We start from the raw sequence: 21,564 nt of genomic DNA, 5'->3' as shown, positions 1-21,564 counted from the left end.
GACCAGCTCAATCTACAGAGATCAGAAGACCAGCTACATTCACACAGTGGAGAAGACCAGCTCCACCCACTCAGTTCAGAAGACCCGCTCCACCCACTCAGTGCAGAAGACCAGCTCCACCCACTCAGTGCAGAAGACCAGCTCCACCCACTCAGTGCAGAAGACCAGCTCCACCCACAGAGATCAGAAGGCCAGCTCTACCCACAGAGATCAGAAGGCCAGCTCTTCCCACACAGTGCAGGAGACCAGCTCCTCCCACTCAGTTCAGAATAAAAGTTCCCTCCACTGAGGTCAGAAGGCCAGCTCCACCCACACAATGAAGGAGGCCAGCTCCACCCACTCAGTACAGAAGACCAGCTCCACCCACACAGTGCAGGACACCAGCTCCAGCCACAAAGATCAGAAGGCCAGCTCCACCCACAGAGATCAGAAGGCCAGCTCCATCCACACAGTGAAGGAGACCAGCTCCATCCACACAGTGCAGAAGACCAGCTCCACCCACTCAGTGCAAAAGACCAGCTCCACCCACACAGATCAGAAGACAAGTTCCACCCACTTAGCGCAGAAGACCAGCTCGTCCCACTCAGCTCAGAAGACCAGCTCAATCTACAGAGATCAGAAGACCAGCTACATTCACACAGTGGAGAAGACCAGCTCCACCCACTCAGTTCAGAAGACCCGCTCCACCCACTCAGTGCAGAAGACCAGCTCCACCCACTCAGTGCAGAAGACCAGCTCCACCCACAGAGATCAGAAGGCCAGCTCTACCCACACAGTGCAGAAGACCAGCTCCTCCCACTCAGTGCCGAAGACCAGCTCCTCCCACTCAGTGCCGAAGACCAGCTCCATCCACAGAGTTCAGAAGGCCAGCTCTACCCACACAGTGCAGAAGACCAGCTCCACCCACACAGTGAAGGAGACCAGCTCCTCCCACACAGTTCAGAATAAAAGTTCCCTCCACAGAGGTCAGAAGGCCAGCTCCACCCACACAGTGAAGGAGGCCAGCTCCACCCACTCAGTTCAGAAGACCAGCTCCATTAGCACAGTGCAGAAGGCCAGCTCCACCCACACAGTGCAGAAGACCAGCTCCTCCCACTCAGTTCAGAAGACCAGCTCCACCCACACACTGCAGAAGACCAGCTCCATCCACACAGTGCAGAAGACCAGCTCCACCAACACAGTGCAGAAGACCAGCTCCACCAACACAGTGCAGAAGACCAGCTCCACCCACTCAGTGCAGAGGAACAGCTCCACCCACACAAGGATGAATACAAGCTCCACCTACACAGTGCAGAAATCCAGCTACACCCACACAGAGCAGGACACAAGTTCCACCCACTTAGCTCAGAAGACCAGCTCCACCCACACAGTGCAGAGGGCCAGCTCCACCCACTCAGTGCAGAATAACCGCTCCACCCACACAAGGATGAAGACTAGCTCCACGCACACAGTGCAAAAAACCAGCTCCACCCACACAGAGCAGGACACAAGTTCCACCCACTTAGCGCAGAAGACCAGCTCCACCCACAGAGTGCAGAAGACCAGCTCCACCCACAGAGTGCAAAAGACCAGCTCCATCCACAGAGATCAGAATACCAGCTCCACCCTCACAGTGCAGAAGACCAGCTCCACCCACTCAGTTCAGAAGACCAGCTCCATTAGCACAGTGCAGAAGGCCAGCTCCTCCCACTCAGTTCAGAAGACCAGCTTCTCGCACTCAGTTCAGAAGACCCGCTCCATTAGCACAGTGCAGAAGGCCAGCTTCATTAGCACAGTGCAGAAGGCCAGCTCCACCCACACAGTGCAGAAAACCAGCTCCACCCACAGAGAGCAGGAGACAAGTTCCACCCACTTAGCGCAGAAGACCAGCTCCACCCACTCAGTGCAAAAGACCAGCTCCACCCACACAGATCAGAAGACAAGTTCCACCCACACAGATCAGAAGACAAGCTCCACCCACTTAGCGCAGAAGACCAGCTCGTCCCACTCAGCTCAGAAGACCAGCTCAATCTACAGAGATCAGAAGACCAGCTACATTCACACAGTGGAGAAGACCAGCTCCACCCACTCAGTTCAGAAGACCCGCTCCACCCACTCAGTACAGAAGACCAGCTCCACCCACTCAGTGCAGAAGACCAGCTCTACCCACAGAGATCAGAAGGCCAGCTCTACCCACACAGTGCAGAAGACCAGCTCCTCCCACTCAGTGCCGAAGACCAGCTCTTCCCACTCAGTGCCGAAGACCAGCTCTTCCCACTCAGTGCAGAAGACCAGCTCCATCCACAGAGTTCAGGAGGCCAGCTCCACCCACACAATGAAGGAGGCCAGCTCCACCCACACAGTGCCGAAGACCAGCTCTTCCCACTCAGTGCAGAAGACCAGCTCCATCCACAGATTTCAGAAGGCCAGCTCTACCCACACAGTGCAGAAGACCAGCTCCACCCACACAGTGCAGGAGACCAGCTCCACCCACACAGTGCAGGAGACCAGCTCCTCCCACTCAGTTCAGAATAAAAGTTCCCTCCACAGAGGTCAGAAGGCCAGCTCCACCCACACAATGAAGGAGGCCAGCTCCACCCACACAGTGAAGGAGACCAGCTCCATCCACACAGTGCAGAAGACCAGCTCCACCCACTCAGTTCAGAAAACCAGCTCCATTAGCACAGTGCAGAAGGCCAGCTCCACGCACACAGTGCAGAAGACTAGCTCCTCCCACTCAGTTCAGAAGACCAGCTCCACCCACACAGTGCAGAAGACCAGCTCAATCCACACAGTGCAGAAGACCAGCTCCACCAACACAGTGCAGAAGACCAGCTCCACCAACACAGTGCAGAAGACCAGCTCCACCCACACAGTGCAGAAGGCCAGCTCCACCCACTCAGTGCAGAGGAACAGCTCCACCCACAGAAGGATGAATACAAGCTCCACCCACACAATGCAGAAAACCAGCTCCACCCACACAGAGCAGGAGACAAGTTCCAACCACTTAGCGCAGAAGACCAGCTCCACCCACTTAGCGCAGAAGACCAGCTCCACACACACAGTGCAGAATACCAGCTCCATCCACACAGTGCAGAAGACCAGCTCCATCCACACAGTGCAGAAGACCAGCTCCACCCACACAGTGCAGAAGACCAGCTCCACCCACACAGTGCAGAAGACCAGCTCCACCCACACAGTGCAGAAGACCAGCTCCACCCACACAGTGCAGAAGACCAGCTCCACCCACACTGTGCAGAAGACCAGCTCCACCCACACAGTGCAGAAGACCAGCTCCACCCACTCAGTGCAGAATAACCGCTCCACCCACACAAGGATGAAGACTAGCTCCACGCACACAGTGCAGAAAACCAGCTCCACCCACACAGAGCAGGACACAAGTTCCACCCACTTAGCGCAGAAGACCAGCTCCACCCACTCAGTGCAGAAGACCAGCTAAACCCACAGAGTGCAGAAGACCAGCTCCTCCCACCCAGTGCAAAAGACCAGCTCCATCCACAGAGATCAGAATACCAGCTCCACCCTCACAGTGCAGAAGACCAGCTCCACCCACTCAGTTCAGAAGACCAGCTCCATTAGCACAGTGCAGAAGGCCAGCTCCTCCCACTCAGTTCAGAAGACCAGCTTCTCGCACTCAGTTCAGAAGACCCGCTCCATTAGCACAGTGCAGAAGGCCGGGTTCATTAGCACAGTGCAGAAGGCCAGCTCCACCCACTCAGTTCAGAAGACCCGCTCCACCCACTCAGTGCAGAAGACCAGCTCCACCCACTCAGTGCAGAAGACCAGCTCCACCCACAGAGATCAGAAGGCCAGCTCTACCCACAGAGATCAGAAGGCCAGCTCTACCCACACAGTGCAGAAGACCAGCTCCTCCCACTCAGTGCAGGAGAGCAGCTCCACCCACACAGTGCAGGAGACCAGCTCCTCCCACTCAGTTCAGAATAAAAGTTCCCTCCACAGAGGTCAGAAGGCCAGCTCCACCCACACAATGAAGGAGGCCAGCTCCACCCACACAGTGAAGGAGACCAGCTCCATCCACACAGTGCCGAAGACCAGCTCTTCCCACTCAGTGCAGAAGACCAGCTCCACCCACAGAGATCAGAAGGCCAGCTCCACCCACACAGTGCAGGAGACCAGCTCCACCCACACAGTGCAGGAGACCAGCTCCTCCCACAGAGAGCAGGAGACAAGTTCCACCCACTTAGCGCAGAAGACCAGCTCCACCCACTCAGTGCAAAAGACCAGCTCCACCCACACAGATCAGAAGACAAGTTCCACCCACTTAGCGCAGAAGACCAGCTCCACCCACTCAGTTCAGAAGACCAGCTCAATCTACAGAGATCAGAAGACCAGCTACATTCACACAGTGGAGAAGACCAGCTCCACCCACTCAGTTCAGAAGACCCGCTCCACCCACTCAGTGCAGAAGACCAGCTCCACCCACTCAGTGCAGAAGACCAGCTCCACCCACTCAGTGCAGAATACCAGCTCCACCCACAGAGATCAGAAGGCCAGCTCTACCCACAGAGATCAGAAGGCCAGCTCTTCCCACACAGGGCAGGAGACCAGCTCCTCCCACTCAGTTCAGAATAAAAGTTCCCTCCACTGAGGTCAGAAGGCCAGCTCCACCCACACAATGAAGGAGGCCAGCTCCACCCACTCAGTACAGAAGACCAGCTCCACCCACACAGTGCAGGACACCAGCTCCAGCCACAAAGATCAGAAGGCCAGCTCCACCCACAGAGATCAGAAGGCCAGCTCCATCCACACAGTGAAGGAGACCAGCTCCATCCACACAGTGCAGAAGACCAGCTCCACCCACTCAGTGCAAAAGACCAGCTCCACCCACACAGATCAGAAGACAAGTTCCACCCACTTAGCGCAGAAGACCAGCTCGTCCCACTCAGCTCAGAAGACCAGCTCAATCTACAGAGATCAGAAGACCAGCTACATTCACACAGTGGAGAAGACCAGCTCCACCCACTCAGTTCAGAAGACCCGCTCCACCCACTCAGTGCAGAAGACCAGCTCCACCCACTCAGTGCAGAAGACCAGCTCCACCCACAGAGATCAGAAGGCCAGCTCTACCCACAGAGATCAGAAGGCCAGCTCTACCCACACAGTGCAGAAGACCAGCTCCTCCCACTCAGTGCAGGAGAGCAGCTCCACCCACACAGTGCAGGAGACCAGCTCCTCCCACTCAGTTCAGAATAAAAGTTCCCTCCACAGAGGTCAGAAGGCCAGCTCCACCCACACAATGAAGGAGGCCAGCTCCACCCACACAGTGAAGGAGACCAGCTCCATCCACACAGTGCCGAAGACCAGCTCTTCCCACTCAGTGCAGAAGACCAGCTCCACCCACAGAGATCAGAAGGCCAGCTCCACCCACACAGTGCAGGAGACCAGCTCCACCCACACAGTGCAGGAGACCAGCTCCTCCCACAGAGAGCAGGAGACAAGTTCCACCCACTTAGCGCAGAAGACCAGCTCCACCCACTCAGTGCAAAAGACCAGCTCCACCCACACAGATCAGCAGACAAGTTCCACCCACTTAGCGCAGAAGACCAGCTCCACCCACTCAGTTCAGAAGACCAGCTCAATCTACAGAGATCAGAAGACCAGCTACATTCACACAGTGGAGAAGACCAGCTCCACCCACTCAGTTCAGAAGACCCGCTCCACCCACTCAGTGCAGAAGACCAGCTCCACCCACTCAGTGCAGAAGACCAGCTCCACCCACTCAGTGCAGAAGACCAGCTCCACCCACTCAGTGCAGAATACCAGCTCCACCCACAGAGATCAGAAGGCCAGCTCTACCCACAGAGATCAGAAGGCCAGCTCTTCCCACACAGTGCAGGAGACCAGCTCCTCCCACTCAGTTCAGAATAAAAGTTCCCTCCACTGAGGTCAGAAGGCCAGCTCCACCCACACAATGAAGGAGGCCAGCTCCACCCACTCAGTACAGAAGACCAGCTCCACCCACACAGTGCAGGACACCAGCTCCAGCCACAAAGATCAGAAGGCCAGCTCCACCCACAGAGATCAGAAGGCCAGCTCCATCCACACAGTGCAGGAGACCAGCTCCACCCACACAGTGCAGAAGACCAGCTCCACCCACACAGTGCAGAAGACCAGCTCCACCCACAGAGATCAGAAGGCCAGCTCCACCCACAGAGATCAGAAGGCCAGCTCCACCCACAGAGATCAGAAGGCCAGCTCCACCCACACAGTGCAGGAGACCAGCTCCACCCACAGTGCAGAAGACCAGCTCCACCCACACAGTGCAGGAGACCAGCTCCACCCACACAGTGCAGGAGGCCAGCTCCTCCCACTCAGTTCGGAATAAAAGTTCCCTCCACAGAGGTCAGAAGGCCAGCTCCACCCACACAATGAAGGAGGCCAGCTCCACCCACACAGTGAAGGAGACCAGCTCCATCCACACAGTGCAGAAGACCAGCTCCCCCCACACAGTGCAGGAGACAAGCTCCATTCAGGATGCTCACAGTTGGCGACAGACATACAGACAGAATGGTTCTCGCTGTTGACGACAGATATAAAGATGACTGGACAGATTGTAGACATCGTCCTTAGACGGACTGATGGACACACGGATGCTCCCCATCAGCGACAGTTGTAGAGACAGACTGACACTTGTCGTTGGAGTCGGACATTCACATAGGCAGACTGATTCTCTCAACAGACATACAGACAGACCGACAGACTTACAGATAGACAGATGCTCATCGTCGGCGACAGACAGAGCTTGACGCACGCTGTCAGTGACAGAGAGAGATACAGATTAACGCTTGCCTTAAGTGACAGACATACAGACAGACTGACGCTTACTGTCAGCCGACAGACAAACAGTGACGCTGGATGTCGGTGACAGACAGAGATATAGACCGACGCTCGGCAGACATATTGATGCTCACTGTCGGGTGACAGACAAAGAGTGACGCTCGATGTCGGTAACAGATATAGACAGGGCTTTAAGTGGGATTAAAAAACTGGGGGGGGGGGCTCTCCCAAGGGGGCGTGGCCAATGTAATTAAGGGCGTGGCTTAAACACATAAGCTAAAAGTTTGTGCTTAGCACAGTGCGCCACCCGACTTGTATTTTGCTGTTTCTGTCATTGCATCCAGATATATGCTACAACAAGTAACATCATACCTACAAGTCAGGACTATTGGCTTTGTCAATGGTTGTTAGTTTCATAAGATAAATAAGCAGCAACTGTGGCTTGTATAGAATATTGAAAAATCTTCCACTTAAATCCCTGGTGACACCACGACGATGCTGCTGCTCCTGAGTTTCGAGAAGAGAAGGGAAATCCAGAGCGGAAATGACTCTAAAGGATTCCCTTCCCCTAGAACGCTCGAAAAAAACGGACCTCCTGTGCCAGGACACAAAACAGCGCCCGATAGAGACCCGTTTCGAGGCCCCCTTAAAACAAGCATTGGCACAGCCAATAGGTCTCGCCTTGGTTAGTCGTGCAGCACATTATCCTGGTGCTGCGCCGCCAGGGACTGAAGCATTGTCAAGCGTATCTGCGCCACTTGTGCATCTTGTGCAATCGCTCATTGGTGATTGTTTGCAATCAGACTTTGCTGCAGGGCATTTGGGCAAAATGGAGGAAGTAATGCAGTAAACATATTAGAGCGGCTTACAAAACGACTCTGGTGGGTATTATCATTTTAGCACAGACAAATTCCGATCCATGCGTAACTTGTGAAAAAGGGAATGAAACAGATTTGCCAACATGCATGCTGCTTGTTTAATAAGGAACGATAAAAACATTGGCGAGATTATGAGGTGCAAATTAAAAAGGTCAGCAACAAAATCCGTGTACCGCCCAGTGATCCAGTGTCACATGTGTGACATCTCCAGCCTGTCATGGCATTTCAACCATCGGCAGTTTGCAGGCCAGGATTCGCATGCCTAAACTGTGAACTGCAAGTCCCAGAATGCAATCTGCATTGCAAGGAGGTTGCAGTTTCCATTAATGGCTGCTTACAGGTGGTGGTTTATCTGTATTAGAACTTTTTGTTACCACCAGATTTTTCGGCAGGAATGAGCGCAAGGTTGACAAGCTGTGACCAGCATGTCAGAAGTTTGAATCCCACTAAGGCTAACTCCGCACTTCAGCCCTTACCTTTGGTAATAGTTCAACCTGTTTGCAGCGTTTTAACAGCAAAACTGGTATGAAGCGCTTAAGTGTTTATTATTGTTTTTCCACTGCACACAAATGGCTTATCGTAGGAGATACTCCGTGATGCTCGTGACCTTAATGCATGCCCATGTAATCCGCCCGGTAAAGCCCAGCCGCAGGGATGTGAGAAACGTTTGGCCTTGGGCCCCCTGTAGATGCCCCCCATCAGCCTCCACCCTCAATCCCCGGGTCCTCTTCCTGTGCACAATAGAAAAACAATAGTTCCAGGCAAGTTCTAACTGCCACCAACAACAAATGGTCTAACTTAAGAGAAATACACAGATCATGTCGCTACGTAGTGGTGTGGGGGGAAGGGCTTATACTCCGTGTACTCTGAAACGGCACACAAAGTGATATATATATGTTAACAACGAATACGGAGCAGTGGGTCACACAGTAGTATCTTGCAAACAACCCAAAGGCGATTACAAATGCAATAAAGACGAGGACACAACCTGTAATTTAGATGCTAATACGAGGCAGCCACCTTCCGCTGTGAGTGCCAGTCAACACGTTCACTAGTCGGTTGTGTTCTATTTATTGCACTATTGCTGTATACACAGGAAGTGAAAAAGTTTCATGGGAACACTGAAAAAAGATGGTGTGTACTATGAAAGCAGAGTTGTGCTCTTGTGTTAAAGGACAGCCACACTGTTTGGTTTTGGGGAACAGCTGGATCCTGTTTCTGTCGAGGCTTATCTCTCGGGCATCACCTCTGAAGAGGCAGGGATGTTGTGTACATTACAGTGACTCCGCCCTCCCGCTAAATGGCACGGAATCCTTTCAGCCCAGCAGTTTCAAGGCAGCCCGGGAGCTGCCGGCTTCCCTGAATAAATACCGCGTGGAGATAATACTACTGCACTTCAGGGGTACTCGCTAACTGCGTCAGGGAGTGATATACACCCACTTGGGCAAACGCGTTCTCCCACTACATGCCCATGCAAACAGGCTCTGCTCTCCTCCAATCCGTATGGTTCAGGTGAGCGTAGCTAGTTTGCTTGTTTAGTGAGACAAGACAGCAATGGTTGGTGCAATAATTGTTGAAGCCAATTAGTAGCTAAAAAAATCCTTTGCCACACAGCACGCCTTGCGCTGAAAGTTTAAAAAAAGACAGACGTTCTAAAAGCACGTGAGTGGTGAGCGTGCGCGCGCCACAGCGAGCGATCTATTTTCAATTATCGCGCCCGGGCACGATAATTCAAAACAGATGTCGAACGTGCGGGTAACCGCAAGAAATGGGCTGTGGACGGAGCAAAGGCGGGACATGCACCCGCCTTTGCCCAATTGCGTGCTGTCTTTCTTAGAAAGAAAAGCCCAATAGCCTGTAACCAAAAACAAACCACACGCACAAGCGTGTGGTCAGATTTTTAAAGCCCCTTACAAAAGTCTCGCCAGAGCACATCATGCGTGCAGCGTAGGCGAGACCTAAAAACTGACGATGCTCAGACCCTGTGAGACCCGGTCCACTTAAAGCCCTGGATATAGACCAACAATCGCCGTCGGCAACAGACATACAGATAGACTGAAGCTCATCATCGACAGAGGGAGACTTACTCTCGACGTTGGTTACACATATAGACACAGATCGATGCTCGGCACCGACAGAGGCAGACTTACTCTCGACGTTGGCGAGAGGCATACACAGAGGTGCAATAACACACACAGTCGGCGACAAACATGTGGCACGTGGACAGTCTCCAAGACACCTCGATGCTACTCACAGAGACTTCTTTTCAGCCTTGCCACAACTCAGCTTGCCCTTCTTCTGTAAGAAGTAGAAGAGGGCGACGATGAGGAGGAGGAGGAGGACGCAGACGATGACAGCGATGATGGCGGTGCTGCTTCCCCCCTGCTGCTGGTCCACTGAAAACCAAGAGAAGAGACAGCGTGAGACCTCATGGCAAGGGACAGCCTGTCTGAGCAGAGTAGATGAGGGTGACACCTCCTGGCAAGAAGCAGCTTGTCTGAGCAGAGGAGGCGAGGGTGAGACCTCACGGCAAGGGACAGCCTGTCTGAGCCGAGGGTGAGACCTCACAGCAAGGGACAGCATGTCTGATCCGAGGAGAAGAGGGTGAGACCTCACGGCAAGGGACAGCCTGTCTGAGCCGAAGAGATGAGGGTGACACCTCACGGCAAGGGACAGCCTGTCTGAGCCGAAGAGATGAGGGTGAGACCTCACGGCAAGGGACAGCCTGTCTGAGCAGAGTAGATGAGGGTGACACCTCCTGGCAAGAAGCAGCTTGTCTGAGCAGAGCAGGCGAGGGTGAGACCTCACGGCAAGGGACAACCTGTCTGAGCCGAGGAGACGAGGGTGAGACCGCACAGCAAGGGACAGCTTGTCTGATCCGAGGAGAAGAGGGTGAGACCTCATGGCAAGGGACAGCCTGTCTGAGCAGAGGAGATGAGGGTAAAGACCTCATGGCAAGAGACAGCCTGTTTGAGCAGGAGTTCTATGCATAGAACTACCCAGAATGAGGGAGGGCTGCTGCCCTTGCATTCCCTAGAGTGGACAGTGAGAGATGATTAACCATGGTGTGAGAGGGCAGTGAGAGAGGACTTCCCATATTGTGATAGGGCAGTGAGAGTGGACTTCTCATGGTGTGAGAGGGCAGTGAGAGAGGACTTCCCATATTGTGATAGGGCAGTGAGAGTGGACTTCTCATGGTGTGAGAGGGCAGTGAGAGAATACTTCTCATGGTGTGAGAGTAGTGACAGATGACCTCCCTTGATGTTAGTGGGCAGTGAGTGTCTAATTCCCATGGTGTAAAATGGCAGTGAGATAAGACTTCTCTTGGTGTGAGAGGGCAGTGAAGAGATGATTTCCCTGAGTGTGCAGACATCAGTATGACAGGACTTCCTGTAGATTAGAGAGGGCAGTGAGAGGGCAGAGGGCAGTATGACAGGACTTCCCATAGAGTAGAGAGGGCAGTGAGAGGGCAGTATGACAGGACTTCCTGTAGATTAGAGAGGGCAGAGGGCAGTATGACAGGACTTCCCATAGAGTAGAGAGGGCAGTGAGAGGGCAGAGGGCAGTATGACAGGACTTGCCATAGAGTAGAGAGGGCAGTGAGAGGGCAGAGGGCAGTATGACAGGACTTCTCATAGAGTAGAGAGGGCAGTGAGAGGGCAGAGGACAGTAAGACAGGACTTCCTGTAGATTAGAGAGGGCAGTGAGAGTGCAGTATGACAGGACTTCCCATAGAGTAGAGAGGGCGGTGAGAGTGCAGAGGGCAGTGGGAGTGCAGAGGGCAGTATGACAGGACTTCCCATAGAGTAGAGAGGGCAGTGAGAGGGCAGTATGACAGGACTTCCCATAGAGTAGAGAGGGCAGTGAGAGTGTAGAGGGCAGTATGACCGGACTTCCCATAGAGTAGAGAGGGCAGTGAGAGGGCAGAGGGCAGTGAGAGGGCAGAGGGCAGTATGACAGGACTTCCCATAGAGTAGAGAGGGCAGTGAGAGGGCAGAGGGCAGTGAGAGCGCAGAGGGCAGTATGACAGAACTTCCCATAGAGTAGAGAGGGCAGTGAGAGGGCAGAGGGCAGTGAGAGGGCAGAGGGCAGTATGACAGGACTTCCCATAGAGTAGAGAGGGCAGTGAGAGGGCAGAGGGCAGTATGACAAGACTTCCTGTAGATTAGAGAGGGCAATGAGAGGGCAGAGAGCAGTATGACAAGACTTCCTGTAGATTAGAGAGGGCAGTGAGAGGGCAGAGGGCAGTATGACAGAACTTTCCATAGAGTAGAGAGGGCAGTGAGAGGGCAGAGGGCAGTATGGCAGGACTTCCCATAGAGTAGAGAGGGCAGTGAGAGCGCAGAGGGCGGTGAGAGTGCAGAGGGCAGTATGACAGGACTTTCCATAGAGTAGAGAGGGCAGTGAGAGGGCAGAGGGCAGTATGAACGGATTTTCCATAGAGTAGAGAGGGCAGTGGGAGTGCAGAGGGCAGTATGACAGGACTTCCCATAGAGTAGAGAGGGCAGTGAGAGGGCAGAGGGCAGTATGACAGGACTTCCCATAGAGTAGAGAGGGCAGTGAGAGGGCAGAGGGCAGTATGACAGGACTTCCCATAGATTAGAGAGGGCAGTGAGAGGGCAGAGGGCAGTATGACAGGACTTCCCATAGAGTAGAGAGGGCAGTGAGAGCGCAGAGGGCAGTATGACAGAACTTTCCATAGAGTAGAGAGGGCAGTGAGAGTGCAGAGGGCAGTATGACAGGACTTCCCATAGAGTAGAGAGGGCAGTGAGAGTGCAGAGGGCAGTGAGAGTGCAGAGGGCAGTGTGACAGGACTTCCCATAGAGTAGAGAGGGCAGTGAGAGTGTAGAGGGCAGTGAGAGTGCAGAGGGCAGTATGACAGGACTTCCTATAGAGTAGAGAGGGCAGTGAGAGGGCAGAGGGCAGTATGACAGGACTTTCCATAGAGTAGAGAGGGCAGTGAGAGGGCAGAGGGCAGTATGACAGGATTTTCCATAGAGTAGAGAGGGCAGTGGGAGTGCAGAGGGCAGTATGACAGGACTTCCTGTAGATTAGAGAGGGCAGTGAGAGTGCAGAGGGCAGTATGACAGGACTTCCTGTAGATTAGAGAGGGCAGTAAGAGGGCAGTATGGCAGGACTTCCCATAGAGTAGAGAGGGCAGTGAGAGTGTAGAGGGCAGTGAGAGTGCAGAGGGCAGTATGACCGGACTTCCCATAGAGTAGAGAGGGCAGTGAGAGGGCAGTATGACAGGACTTCCTATAGAGTAGAGAGGGCAGTGAGAGGGCAGAGGGCAGTATGACAGGACTTCCTGTAGATTAGAGAGGGCAGTGAGAGCGCAGAGGGCAGTATGACAGAACTTTCCATAGAGTAGAGAGGGCAGTGAGAGGGCAGAGGGCAGTGAGAGTGCAGAGGGCAGTATGACAGGACGTCCCATAGAGTAGAGAGGGCAGTGAGAGGGCAGAGGGCAGTATGACAGGACTTCCCATAGAGTAGAGAGGGCAGTGAGAGTGTAGAGGGCAGTGAGAGTGCAGAGGGCAGTATGACAGGACGTCCCATAGAGTAGAGAGGGCAGTGAGAGGGCAGAGGGCAGTATGACAGGACTTTCCATAGAGTAGAGAGGGCAGTGAGAGGGCAGAGGGCAGTATGACAGGATTTTCCATAGAGTAGAGAGGGCAGTGGGAGTGCAGAGGGCAGTATGACAGGACTTCCCATAGAGTAGAGTGGGCAGTGAGAGGGCAGAGGGCAGTATCACAGGACTTTCCATAGAGTAGAGAGGGCAGTGAGAGGGCAGAGGGCAGTATGACAGGACTTCCCATAGAGTAGAGAGGGCAGTGAGAGGGCAGAGGGCAGTATGACAGGACTTCCCATAGAGTAGAGAGGGCAGTGAGAGTGCAGAGGGCAGTGAGAGTGCAGAGGGCAGTGTGACAGGACTTCCCATAGAGTAGAGAGGGCAGTGAGAGTGTAGAGGGCAGTGAGAGTGCAGAGGGCAGTATGACAGGACTTCCTATAGAGTAGAGAGGGCAGTGAGAGGGCAGAGGGCAGTATGACAGGACTTTCCATAGAGTAGAGAGGGCAGTGAGAGGGCAGAGGGCAGTATGACAGGATTTTCCATAGAGTAGAGAGGGCAGTGGGAGTGCAGAGGGCAGTATGACAGGACTTCCTGTAGATTAGAGAGGGCAGTGAGAGTGCAGAGGGCAGTATGACAGGACTTCCTGTAGATTAGAGAGGGCAGTAAGAGGGCAGTATGGCAGGACTTCCCATAGAGTAGAGAGGGCAGTGAGAGTGTAGAGGGCAGTGAGAGTGCAGAGGGCAGTATGACCGGACTTCCCATAGAGTAGAGAGGGCAGTGAGAGGGCAGTATGACAGGACTTCCTATAGAGTAGAGAGGGCAGTGAGAGGGCAGAGGGCAGTATGACAGGACTTCCTGTAGATTAGAGAGGGCAGTGAGAGCGCAGAGGGCAGTATGACAGAACTTTCCATAGAGTAGAGAGGGCAGTGAGAGGGCAGAGGGCAGTGAGAGTGCAGAGGGCAGTATGACAGGACGTCCCATAGAGTAGAGAGGGCAGTGAGAGGGCAGAGGGCAGTATGACAGGACTTCCCATAGATTAGAGAGGGCAGTGAGAGGGCAGAGGGCAGTGGGAGTGCAGAGGGCAGTATCACAGGACTTTCCATAGAGTAGAGAGGGCAGTGAGAGGGCAGAGGGCAGTATGACAGGACTTCCCATAGAGTAGAGAGGGCAGTGAGAGGGCAGAGGGCAGTATGACAGGACTTCCCATAGAGTAGAGAGGGCAGTGAGAGGGCAGAGGGCAGTATGACAGGACTTCCCATAGAGTAGAGAGGGCAGTGAGAGGGCAGAGGGCAGTATGACAAGACTTCCTGTAGATTAGAGAGGGCAGTGAGAGTGCAGAGGGCAGTATGACAGGACTTCCCATAGAGTAGAGAGGGCAGTGAGAGGGCAGAGGGCAGTATGACAGGACTTCCCATAGAGTAGAGAGGGCAGTGAGAGGGCAGAGGGCAGTATGACAGGACTTCCCATAGAGTAGAGAGGGCAGTGAGAGGGCAGAGGGCAGTATGGCAGGACTTCCCATAGAGTAGAGAGGGCAGTGAGAGGGCAGAGGGCAGTATGACAGGACTTCCCATAGATTAGAGAGGGCAGTGAGAGGGCAGAGGGCAGTGGGAGTGCAGAGGGCAGTATGACAGGACTTCCCATAGAGTAGAGAGGGCAGTGAGAGGGCAGAGGGCAGTATGACAGGACTTCCTGTAGATTAGAGAGGGCAGTGAGAGCGCAGAGGGCAGTATGACAGGACTTCCCATAGAGTAGAGAGGGCAGTGAGAGGGCAGAGGGCAGTGAGAGGGCAGAGGGCAGTATGACAGGACTTCCCATAGAGTAGAGAGGGCAGTGAGAGGGCAGAGGGCAGTATGACAAGACTTCCTGTAGATTAGAGAGGGCAGTGAGAGTGCAGAGGGCAGTATGGCAGGACATTCCATACAGTAGAGAGGGCAATGAGAGGGCAGAGGGCAGTATGACAGGACTTCCTGTAGATTAGAGAGGGCAGTAAGAGGGCAGTATGACAGGACTTTCCATAGAGCAGAGGGCAGTGAGAGGGCAGTATGACAGGACTTCCTATAGAGTAGAGAGGGCAGTGAGAGGGCAGAGGGCAGTATGGCAGGACATTCCATACAGTAGAGAGGGCAATGAGAGGGCAGAGGGCAGTATGACAGGACTTCCTGTAGATTAGAGAGGGCAGTAAGAGGGCAGTATGACAGGACTTTCCATAGAGCAGAGGGCAGTGAGAGGGCAGTATGACAGGACTTCCTGTAGATTAGAGAGGGCAGTAAGAGGGCAGTATGACAGGACTTTCCATAGAGCAGAGGGCAGTGAGAGGGCAGTATGACAGGACTTCCCATAGAGTAGAGAGGGCAGTGAGAGGGCAGAGGGCAGTATGGCAGGACTTCCCATAGAGTAGAGAGGGCAGTGAGAGTGCAGAGGGCAGTATGACAGGACTTCCCATAGAGTAGAGAGGGCAGTGAGAGTGTAGAGGGCAGTGAGAGTGCAGAGGGCAGTATGACAGGACGTCCCATAGAGTAGAGAGGGCAGTGAGAGGGCAGAGGGCAGTATGACAGGACTTTCCATAGAGTAGAGAGGGCAGTGGGAGTGCAGAGGGCAGTATGACAGGACTTCCTGTAGATTAGAGAGGGCAGTGAGAGTGCAGAGGGCAGTATGACAGGACTTCCCATAGAGTAGAGTGGGCAGTGAGAGGGCAGAGGGCAGTATCACAGGACTTTCCATAGAGTAGAGAGGGCAGTGAGAGGGCAGAGGGCAGTATGACAGGACTTCCCATAGAGTAGAGAGGGCAGTGAGAGGGCAGAGGGCAGTATGGCAGGACTTCCCATAGAGTAGAGAGGGCAGTGAGAGGGCAGAGGGCAGTATGACAGGACTTCCCATAGAGTAGAGAGGGCAGTGAGAGGGCAGAGGGCAGTATGGCAGGACATTCCATACAGTAGAGAGGGCAATGAGAGGGCAGAGGGCAGTATGACAGGACTTCCTGTAGATTAGAGAGGGCAGTGAGAGTGCAGAGGGCAGTATGACAGGACTTCCCATAGAGTAGAGAGGGCAGTGAGAGGGCAGAGGGCAGTATGACAGGACTTCCTGTAGATTAGAGAGGGCAGTGAGAGTGTAGAGGGCAGTATGGCAGGACTTCCGATAGAGTAGAGAGGGCAGTGAGAGTGCAGAGGGCAGTATGACAGGACTTCCCATAGAGTAGACAGGGCAGTGAGAGTGCAAAGGGCAGTGGGAGTGCAGAGGGCAGTATGACAGGACTTCCCATAGAGTAGAGAGGGCAGTGAGAGGGCAGAGGGCAGTATGGCAGGACTTCCCATAGAGTAGAGAGGGCATTGAGAGGGCAGAGGGCAGTGAGAGTGTAGAGGGCAGTATGACAGGACTTCCCATAGAGTAGAGAGGGCAGTGAGAGGGCAGAGGGCAGTGAGAGTGTAGAGGGCAGTATGACAGGACATCCCATAGAGTAGAGAGGGCAGTGAGGAAGAATTGTGGAAGATGTAGTAAAAGACACCTTTACAGAGTGATAACAGGGCAGTGAGAGGGGACTTTATTTTTAATGGATAGGGCAGTGAGAGAGGATTTTCGATAGTGTAAAGAGGGCAGTAAGATATACCTCCACCTTGAGATAAAAGGCAGCCTTCTGATACCAAGAGAAGGGCAGTGAAAGACCCCTTACAAAAGACAACAGACCGCTTGGACGAAAGACTTCCCACAACAAGCAACAGACTCCTTTCATAGTGGAAGGGTCCACCCCGAGTGAAGAGAGGGAGTGACAGATCGTTTACCACATAAATGAGATGGCCACAAGCCCCCTTACCAGCATCACAGACCAGGGTCGAAAGGGGAGAGACAGAGAGACAGATAAAGAGAGTTGCTTCCCAGAGCTGAGGACACAGTCATCCTCCCCCACAGGAAGGAGGGAGGTGGGAAACTCTCATCCCCATGCACTTAGACACTAATCGATACTCACTTGTTCCAAGAACTGGGTCAGCTACATGCAGCATGAATAAAATAAAAATCTTTGGTTATGATTAAATTCTGCAACTACAAAAAATACAACTAAAATGTCACAGTACCTCCTATGAGCCTGCATCCCTGCTGTGACGTTCCACCATTAAGCCAATTAAACCCCCCGTCTGCAGAGGAACACACAACATGAGGCAATGATGGCGCCTCTGCCGCTTACCTGCGGTGGACACGGTGGAGGCAGCCGTCGTGGGAACTGCAGAGAGAGGAACAAGATGGAGGACATGAGGGCTGGCAACCAGCAACAAGAGGACACTCAACTTTCATTTATGTTTCGCACTGTTCATTAGCACAGCGCTAACCAAGGCCGTCAGTGCGCTTTACACTACAACATCAGTGAATCAGAAAACAAACTCAGTAAGGTTCATGGACCCATCATAACTGGGAGGGTTGTCCCACACACGCCCCATCACTGCCATATACATTCATACTCTTTCCACTACACAAAAGCAGGCGTATGTCCCATCACTGCCCCATACATTCATTGTCTGTATGCTAAACACAAGCAGGAGTATGTCTTATTGTCATATGCCCCAAGTTGGGCGCCATGTTGTGTAGTTTCCACTAATCAGTAGGAACTGCGCGTTTGTGGACAGCATAAACTTAGGAAAGGTGCCAGACTGACTCCATGCGCTGCCATAGGATATATTGTCCGTTGGACCAGCTAGCTCACAGTGCCGCTGTTAGCCCCCCTAACCCTGAACAGGAAGCAAACAGTTCCGGCAATCACCAAGCACGACAACACTGTTGCCTCAGAAACCGTGGTGACAGACTTCACACTGCCGCGCAGTCACTCATGCTTTCTTGTGCTCAGAGACATATACAATGAATACTCGAAGAGGCATTTTTAATGTTTATTGAACCGTAGTGATTCTAGTATAGAAGATATAGGCTGCGATGACTAATAGACAGAAGCAGACAAGAGTTATAATAAAGTCAACGCAGAGAATAAAACAATGAGTTCCAACATCTTGTTGATACACGTTATATATGCATATATATAAAAGAGTATAACAATCTAGCGTACTCCTATGATGCGAACCCCAACCTCCGTGCCCCGGGTGTGAATTTATGATCTGCCAAGAAAACTCCAGTCTGGATGATCTAACCCCTTAATCTGGCGGGTAAAGTTTGGTGGGTGGCGTTCACGGCACAACAGGGCAGAAGGTAGTGCCAGCTCGAACTGGGTCATGCATTGCAGAGCAAAAATAATAAAAGCAAAATCCCTGCAACTAGGATCAGGACCCGCAGAAGACCTCTAAAGATACTTCTGAATAGGGAGTGCCTAGATCCTAATATGATGTTAAAGCATTTTCTAGTATACACAGTTTTAGCAATTTTTCCTTTATGCTAAGTGGTTATTAGATTGCTTTTGACAGCTTTTTTACACCAACATATGTAAAAGGAGTGGGTGACGTGTGCCAAGTTAGGCTCGGTAGCAATTAGTGCGATTTTTGCATGTACACAATCCGTTTTCCTAAAGTTGCCTTCTCTTTGCCACATTAACATGTAACACACATCTTTCATTCGGAACGCTTGGACTGGTTTCACAGAAACACCAACTTTGCTGACATGGAACACTTCATGATAATACTCTCATATTACCTTGGCGTTGATGCAAGGTTTCTCACATGCGTAATACAAATGTGTTTTATTATTACATACATATGGTGACACAGCTATCTGTAGAACACAAACAAAGGTTGGGTGATCACAATCTCGGCCCAAGGCAAGAATGCCATTTTGTATACATAGCCCTTTGTTTCCCAACATAATCAGAGGAGACACTTCTGCTGACTTTGAGGGGTCCCTGCATGCTGGAGCTTTCACCAAGCAGCTGACTGACAGCTCTGTGAGAGGTGTCCAGTTCATGACCAAAACGGGATCTTACACTCTTAGCCACCAGGTAAAAGGGTTAGATCATCCAGACAGGGGTTTCTTGGAAGATCATACATTCAAACCCTAGACACATAAGCTAGGGTTAACATCGTGGGAGTATGCGAGATTGTTATGATCTTTTATATTTATGCACATATAACCCGTATCAACAGGATGGTGGAACATTTTGTCTTATTCACTGTGTCAACACTTATTACAACTTGTGTCTGCTTCGGTCTATTAATCATTGCAGCCCATATCTTCTATGCAAGAATCACTACAGTTCAATAAATATTGAAACTGCCCCTTCATGTATTAATTGTATATGTTTCTGTGCACAAGAAAACAGTAGTGGCTGAGCAAAAGTTTGAAGTCTGTCACCACGGTTCCTGCGAAAACAGAATTGTCATGTTCAGTGGTTGCCAGAACTGTTCTCTTCCTGTTCCGGTTTAGGGGGCTAACAGTGGCACTGCGAGCTAGCTGGTCCAAGAAATACTACATCCTACGGAGGTGCATGGAATCAGTCTGGCACCAGCCTAAGTTTACATTGCGGTACAAAAGGGGGTGGTGATGGACGGAGCATCAGAACCAATTAAACACTCACACCCAGTCAACAGATCTGGGTTTGATCCATCCCCGTTCTTTAGCCCACTCTGCCACCCCAGTTCAGACATGGCCATATGCAAATCAGTCTGACCCTGTGCCTCATGGGAACAGTCCAGCCCGAACTGCCAAGCCATGCCTTCCCTGGACCGGAAACAAGCTTCCTAGGACTGGTTTCTGGCATTTAAGCCGTCTTCAGCCAGGCTTGCTTGAATCCAGTGCCAAAGTGAGCAAGGGACTCACGTCTGAGCATACCCTGCCAACTTATGGCGAACAAAGCGGTACAAAAGGGGGTGGTGATGGACGGAGCATCAGAACCAATCAAACACTCACACCCAGTCAACAGATCTGGGTTTGATCCATCCCCGTTCTTTAGCCCACTCTGCCACCCCAGTTCAGACATGGCCATGTCTCAAACCTGCAGTTCCTACTGATTAGTGGAAACTACACAGCACCATCTGCACCATCTGTATCTCACACATGCCCCAACACTGCTCAATACATGCACTGTAGATACACTACACATGCAATGTCAAAAACACTAAACATACATACATTCTGACCACTCTACATAGGCACATTAAATGGGAGTACACTACACAATGCGTTATAAAGTCTATGTCTGCACACTATGGGCATCATTCAGACTTTGGCAGACGCGGTACTCTTGCAAATGCGATGGAGTATCTTGGTTGCCAAAATGATGGTTTGTTGGCCACATTATTTTGGCGACGGTGGTCCTCTGACGGACTGACAAATTAGGGGCTATCGGAGGAATGACTTTGCACCATCCGTGTTATTAGGTTAGACAGTGTAAAGTATTTTCTCCAAGCCTTTTATTTCCTCTCCTTTACCACCAGGAAAAAGCTTGTGGTACGGGACAGGAAAAAACCCAATAATGACCACAATAAAACTCCCAGGGTGTGAGGCCATTAGCTTCTTGTTTTTCAGAAAGAAACCCTGCTTTAGTTGTTTGGTTTTTAACAGGTGCCTTTCAATTTAGAGAGTTATCCGCTGGTAGCTCTAAATGTGGTGGGGGGAGATCCCTCGGAATACCTCAGCCATCTCAACAGAGTAAACTCCATCCACCAAACTCTAAATGTGGGGGGCGGAGGAGGTCCCTCAGCCATCTTGACAGAGTAAACTCCATCCACTAAACTCAAAACGTGGGGGCGGAGGGCACTCAGGATACCTTAGCCATTCCGACAGAGTAAACTCTGCCCACCAAACTCTAAACGTGGCAGGCCAGGTCCCTCGCGATACACCTCAGGCATCCAGACAGAGTAAACGCCGTCGGCCAAACTCTAAATGTATCGGGCAGCAAACTCTAAACTAAGCCTAAAATATACACCATCAGCAGACTATATTGTTATGTTAGTTTACTTTTGTATAACGCTAAATCACCCACCGGTCTCTAAGCGCTTCAAAAGAGGGAGCAGCCAGGCTCGTAGGCTGACATGTCAGTGGTAGCGGAGGGAAGGGATCCTTAAAAAGTACGGTCTTGAGTTTTTTCCTGAATGGGAGGAGTGCCGGTTCCATACGAAGGTGGTCCGGTAGTCGATTCCAAAGTTGTGGGAGAAGGACAGAGAAGGCTCTGCCACCTTTGGATACAGTTTAACCACGTGGAATAGACAGGAGGCAAGCCTGTGATGATCTCCGTGTACGGCCTGGGACGTAGCTCGTGAGGCGGTCTTTAATGTATGTAGGGGCATTTCCATAGATTGCTTCATGGGCAATACAGAGGCCTTAAAACTTCGCTCTTTGTTTGATAGGGAGCCAGTATAGCTTACACAGGAGGGGGATGGCGTGGGCACTTCTGGG

At 52.2% G+C, this 21,564-nt stretch overlaps 1 protein-coding gene across 3 annotated transcripts in view; it reads right to left on the bottom strand.

Moving 5' to 3' along the window:
* BCAM (basal cell adhesion molecule (Lutheran blood group)) overlaps nt 1–21,564 on the bottom strand; it is a 444,431-nt gene that overhangs the window by 28,522 nt on the left and 394,345 nt on the right. For 2 of the 3 annotated variants that reach the window (XM_085615482.1, XM_085615484.1), the window contains exons 13-15: nt 17,423–17,458; nt 17,207–17,227; nt 9,931–10,072 (exon numbers count right to left, since the gene is read on the bottom strand). In XM_085615482.1, the coding sequence (XP_085471608.1) occupies nt 9,931–10,072; nt 17,207–17,227; nt 17,423–17,458 (199 nt within the window). The remainder of the gene's footprint in view (nt 1–9,930; nt 10,073–17,206; nt 17,228–17,422; nt 17,459–21,564) is intronic. The other variant, XM_085615483.1, reaches the window with a different exon arrangement.

The sequence above is a fragment of the Triturus cristatus genome, chromosome 7, assembly GCF_964204655.1.
Source record: "Triturus cristatus chromosome 7, aTriCri1.1, whole genome shotgun sequence".
NCBI lineage: Eukaryota > Metazoa > Chordata > Amphibia > Caudata > Salamandridae > Triturus > Triturus cristatus.
This window is presented reverse-complemented; position numbering and strand designations above follow the sequence as displayed.